Source organism: Echinococcus granulosus (assembly GCF_000524195.1).
Source record: "Echinococcus granulosus chromosome Unknown EG_S00167, whole genome shotgun sequence".
Classification (NCBI taxonomy): domain Eukaryota; kingdom Metazoa; phylum Platyhelminthes; class Cestoda; order Cyclophyllidea; family Taeniidae; genus Echinococcus; species Echinococcus granulosus.
This window is the reverse complement of record NW_020170547.1, coordinates 93,182-99,251: the sequence shown is the minus strand read 5'-3', so window position 1 is coordinate 99,251 and position 6,070 is coordinate 93,182. Positions and strand designations below refer to the sequence as shown.

Below are 6,070 nucleotides of genomic sequence, written 5' to 3'. Positions count from 1 at the left end.
AAGATCCAGTCAGCTTTCCGATACTACTAATGTGGTGGCAGGGGACCTTTATGAGGACGAAAAAAGCCATAATACGCCTAGAGAATATATATACTCGGCATAGGGGATATATTGGGGCTATTGCGTGGCCCGTAGGCTAGCCCACCCAGTGACGTACAACGGCCAAGACGAAGTTACCCTTTACCAAAACCGACCACTAAACAAACAAGTAACGTATTACAACACCTGTTAGCTTAAACCCTCGATTATGGTAATAGGTTGCTTTGGGCCCCCGCTATTGAACCATCGCCGGGTAGGCTGACCTTTGGGCCATGTCAGTGGCCCCAACAACTACTGTATAGCGTATATATATGTATATTCCGTCCACGCATTGTCTTCATTCACCTTTATAAAAGTATCGGAGGGTAACAATATTGCCACAAAATATGTATGCGGATTCCCATACATGAGAAAGTATTTTATGACATTTGAATATAAGATAATCGTACTCGATAATGAGTTCCGGACTTGCTACCAAGATAATGAAAACAGAAATATATTAAAAAAAAAGGGTTTTCAGATTTAAACGATAAGTTGTCACTAGGGCATTCTTATAATTGAGAAAATGTCAAGTTACTTTGTATGCATGCTGTGGCACTAAATAACCCACTACACAAACTGTTGGTTTTTTGAAAAAGGCAATTGCCAAGCCAAATGTTTTTCAAGGGGCATTTTAATTCTCGACTTTGTTTCAAAGCCAATATAAAACCACTCTGTGCTCATTATACTGTTCATTTGCTTTCCCGTGTCTCTGCATTTAATTTAGTATACATTACGAAAACAAAATCCACTGTCTCCACTGTTTTTAAACAATTATGCATTAAATTCATGGGGTATAATATCTAGCCCCCGGTTTTAATGAACTTCCCCGAATCACACTAAAAGCCGCCACATCTGTCTCAGGCGACTTTGGGTATATGACGTGCTGATAAATGCAAGTGGGATTTTGTTGTTTTGCAGGTTTTTACCACTTATCTTGCATTTTGCGCAGGCTCAGGTTGTTTCGTTTGCCATTTATTATTGGGACTCGTCTTAATGAAAGTCATGTAGTTATTATCTGCTGATGCAACTTTTCGCAGTACGTCTTCATGCCCAATAGTCTAGTACTCCTCACCTTACCATTTTTCCCAGTTTTTATTGTCAAAATTTGTGTTGTGCTTTTATCTCACATGAATAGTCCTGGGAGGCACTTCGAGCAGATTAGGACTTTATTTCAACAGTTTTGTTACCTTTGAGTGCTTCTGGATTAATCGCTACAAGTGCATTAGTTTTTCCTTTCTCTGTGAAAGAAAGCATGGAAATTTCGACCGTTTTGTAAATCGTTCATCCCGAACTTTTATTTTTTGGGCAAATTACAAATGGTGCATTATTTTTACTTACTACTCTATCATCCTTCCCAGATTGGGTTTTTCTTTTTTGTGTAATAATAATTTCGCTATTGTTGTATGATTTCTAGAGGTAAACGAAATTGTCATGGCGTCTGGAACAGTCAACGGTTCTAATAATTCCCCAGAATCCGTCAGTTATGCTCACAACATAGGCCATGACCTCGATTACTTGGATATGGTTAATACTCTTGAAACCACTTCTCTAAATTCCCAGAAGGTTTGTACATCGGTGTTGTTGCCTAGCACTGGTTATTTTAAGGAATATCAGGACCTATTTTTTGTCACTTATAGAAAAGTTCCCTGGTTGGATCAACTCCATTCGATCCTAAGAAGAGCAAGGTTACTGTGCAACGCCCAGGTGAGCAGAAGGCCTACCAGTGCGGTCCCAATTCGAGAAAAAACAAGAAGTCTGACTCCGTAAGTTGCTTCTAACGTTCTGTTGCTTCCCTTGCTCCTGGTTTTCTTTCGCTCCCTCAAGCAGCAAATGTACCTTGCCCATTAATTTCAGGCTAGAATCCAGTGGGTTTTTAGTAACTCGTGGCAACCTGTTAATTTCCTTTTATCCAAAAAAATCATTTGGTCTCCAAGTGTTTACGCTATTCCTAATGCCCTTGCGTTCACTCGGCCCTATTATGTTTATTTTGGGGAAGTTAATGGTGACTGAACAGTTTATTTTTGACTTTTCGACTGTAACTTGGAATTCAGGAGGTCGCATTATTTTACCTCTCACTGCTGGGGAGGGAGGGGGGTTCGTACCTCACAGGACCACTTTTTCATGCAGATGAAAATCTTCACTAAACCAATTACTTTTGCCTTGTTTAATCTATTGTGCGATATGTCAGAAGCTCATTATTTGTCTTCTTGCTTCCCTTATTCACCCTGTTCATTCAATCATAAATGTAGAAATCAGTCATTCCCAATGATTTACTTCCCTTCTTCGATTCAAAAGGTATCATCTGGTGACGGAACGTAATCGCTGTTTATTCGTGCTTATTTTATTTTCAAAAGGACACTGCAGTTGATAAACTTATTTTGCATGAGAATTCCTTCATTTGCAGTGATTTACTTCCTTAATTTGTTTAGGCGGCAAGCGTTACTTTGTCACCGAGGTTTTACAAATGATGATTATGTTGTCGCTGTGTTTATTCACCTTGTTTACTCTAATTGAACTGGAGAGTGCCTGATTCATTCGCTCTCGTCACCCTGTTTATTCGATCGTGAAATTAAAAAACTCCTCTAAGCTACAAATATACCTTGGTTACAGGGCCTTGGTATCCAAATCCCTGGCTGACTCAACCATTCCTGTATTTTTTATCCGACCATAAAAATACAATTTAGAAATTTGCAGTAGTCTTAACTTTCTGTTCGGGGGCAAGTGTCAGTTGTTTTCAAACTTATCACAAATTCTGTTATGTTCATTGTGTTCATTCATTTCTTCTTCATTTGTTTGTATCTGTGACAAGGGGCACGACGCTGGAACCGTCCATTTTTTGACACTGCTTGGTTGGCTAGCAAATCAGTATTGAGAAATTGACGATATCGTGTCCCCTTCCTTTCGTTTTTTAGTTAGGCCTCACCTTGGCTTAGGTCGTCGCAATCATTCATCTTCGTGTTTATCTGCAAAAAAGTAAATTTTGTGCTAACTGCTCCTTTGCTGCCTTATTTGTCCCAACATCTTAAGTTGTTCCTTCACTTTTTTTTCACGGTGGCGACTTCTCTGAGGAGTAGTTCAAGCATTCACGTACGCTCATTGTAATTGTTCTTCATCGAAAGTGGTTACCACTTTCTGCAGTGTTGTGACTCAGACAGCGGACAATCTTACTTTTCTTCACCGAGTCTGTGACCTGCGGAATGGCAAATTTGACGAATCCTTCTCTTCACATGTCGCCCCTTCCCTCAAGGCGTGCCTGGCTTTTGTTCAAGCCTGAACAACGGCCGCACGGCCACTGGGCTGCTGTTACGCCCGTATCTGTGTGCGTTCGTGGGTGCGTACGCGTTCGCAAGTTTAAGTGCGGTCGCGCTGCCACATCATGTGTTTATCCTCTCACTCTCTCGCCCCTGTGTCTTCGTCGTTTGCGCACGCGTCTGTTCACGGACTAACCGGCTAGCTGACTGGTTGGTTGGTGGGATGTCTAGCTGGAACATATACACGTACACGCACACGTGAGTGTGCGCTCTCGCGCGCGTTAACCGCCGTCCTGGCCATTCTCGGCTTTCGTGTGCTACCCTGGTTGCCTGCCTCGCCGCACGTTAGCGCGCCGGTAGGACCCTGGATCCGATGTCCCCTTCAGGCACATCCGGTACTGTCCGAATCTCCAAATGTACTCACTTGTGTTGCTCGATATTGTCTTTGTTAGGTAGCGTTCATGAGTTGCGGAGGAGTCTTTCGTCTTTTGGTTCAAACTTGGATTCATCGTTTATCGAACAGCATAAAGCCTGGCGCAGCAATAGAGTAAGGCTTAGTGCCATCCTCGCAGTGAAACGATAGTCTTCGATGGCCAAAATAGCTAAGGAATTATCCTTCTGGCTGCTAATCCTCCACTTTTCTGTCATGTATTTCCCGTGTGGAGGTTAGGTAGTTTGACTACCTTTCCCCAAAAAAGCGGGCAATGCCGATGACTGATTGCAAGCGCCACCAGCGGGAGTGGCGATGGTAACAGCAACTGCGGCAGGACCGAGCGTGTAATTCACACGCAAAAGGCACAAGCGCGTACGCAGTCACTGTCACTGCTACTGCTACCCTAGAGGCAGCTCTGTGGCCTTGATTCCGAGGGACGCACACACACACACACCCACGTACCCTTTCGTTGCCCTCTTGAAAAGCGGAATTTGTTCCCTGAACGAAGGATCAAGTTAGTCATCCAGGTCTTCTTTTTCGTGGCTTGGTGGCATATTTTTTTTGCGGGTCGCAATTGCATAAAAATCACCTCTCCACCTTTTCATTGGTAGGTTTCGTGAGAAGGAACCTGGTACCAGCGGATTATGGTTATCGAAGGTTTCTTTGCATCTTCGGGATCGTATCATCCATGTCTAATGACAAAGCGCTACTTTTTTTCATTTTGAAATGGCTTCCCCTTTTAATTTCGATCAAAATTGTAGTAGTCTGGTCGCGATTATCCTTTCCAATTCCGGATGATTGCAGTGAATAATTTATCCACATTTGCGTTAAAGCGGTAGCAGCTTTTAATCGCACTGTTAAGATGGGACTGATTCAGTAAGTGATTTCATGTTATATTCAACAACCTGCTATAAAAGGTGACCAATTTCGAATCTCGGAAATTGCGTTATTGCCGCTTATGGAGATGATGAAATTGAGCACATTCGTGTATTTATTAAGCTTACCTCATTTGTGTAGAAGTTTACAGTCTCGTATCAGGTAAACTGAAAAATTTTCGCGGTTTTTGGAATGGCTTGTGTGGATTTGCAAGAAACGTGCGATCACCTCATACACATACATTATAAAGTATGGATATGGGTCAATTCATGATTGCAGCATTAGTTGTTGAACTCCCTCCTATTTTCCTCTTCAACCCTGCCCTTACATCATGAAATTTAGCTCAACCCCAAAACTGTAGAAACTTCCCGTAACATTTATTGCATAGCAGTTGGTGATGAATCACCCCAAGACTTGTGCATCACGTTTGGGAAGCACCTCTACCCTCGCCAATAATGGTCCAAGAAATTGGAGATTGGCAAGTCAGCAAAAACAGTGGTTTTCAACGTGAGCCATGATGAAACAATTCGTCCTCATCTGCGGCATTTGTGAAAGGAAGGTTGGGGAATCTACTTAGCGCATGAATATCAACTTTATGCACTAATGGGCTACAATACGTTTGGAATTTGCTGTTTTATTATTCACTCCTTACACCAACATGGCTTCGTACTATGCATTTAAAATTGTTTAGTGACTGACTGATCTGTACTGAGAAATCACACTTACTTCAACGTCTAGCGGACAAACACGTTGGTTACCTCCAAACTATCCACCCATCCTTCATCTCACTCCTAATCTCAGGCGACGGTGCGCTGTGTTTACGTGTGCATAGGTGTGTGATCGGCTGTAGAAGTTTTGTAAATTATTATCTAATTAGGGTCAAACATCAATTACAGCTAAGGTTTATGCATCTGTTTGACACGCTATAATGCAACTTGAAGGTACGCAAAGATAGCTTTCTTTTCTAAAACATCCAGAATCAATCAGTAACTCGGTCATCGGGAAGGAAGTTCTTTTACACTTACAAGGTCAAGGTGGACCTCGTGTTGTACACTACCGCCAAACTCGCCCTTAAAAAGGACTTGCCGCATTTTAGGATGGGTTGGAATAGGTTTCCAGCCTATTTTCATTCTCATCCTCTGTGTTCCTCTGTCGATATATTTCTTGGCATTACCACTGCACATAAACATAATTGTATGAAAAATTGACTAGACGGTTGAGAAATAAAGGTGAAATAGCTTATAGGAACGGAGTTGTCAAGGTTTGCGTTTATCCCGTTGCTGCTAGGGACGAAAATTGTCACAAAAGTTTTTGTCTCGTAGGTAAGGAGATACGTTATGTTGGTATTTCATTAAAATGTTTTGGGACGCCCTTTGCAATTGCTTAAAGACCCCTTGGCTTTGATTGTTTACCTTCCAGCTTAAATGAC

At 42.0% G+C, this 6,070-nt stretch overlaps 1 protein-coding gene across 1 annotated transcript; it reads left to right on the top strand. All coding sequences in view use genetic code 11, as the record gives it.

Annotated features, from left to right (window-relative positions):
• Positions 1-1,512: 1,512 nt before the first annotated feature.
• EGR_09791 (shoc2) lies at positions 1,513-3,784 on the top strand (the record flags this gene model as incomplete). The annotated part of the gene is made up of 4 exons (XM_024499040.1): positions 1,513-1,644; positions 1,719-1,844; positions 3,264-3,510; positions 3,564-3,784. 4 exons carry the CDS (start codon positions 1,513-1,515, stop codon positions 3,782-3,784), a joined length of 726 nt encoding a protein of 241 aa, XP_024346550.1.
• Between the last annotated feature and the right edge of the window lie 2,286 nt (positions 3,785-6,070).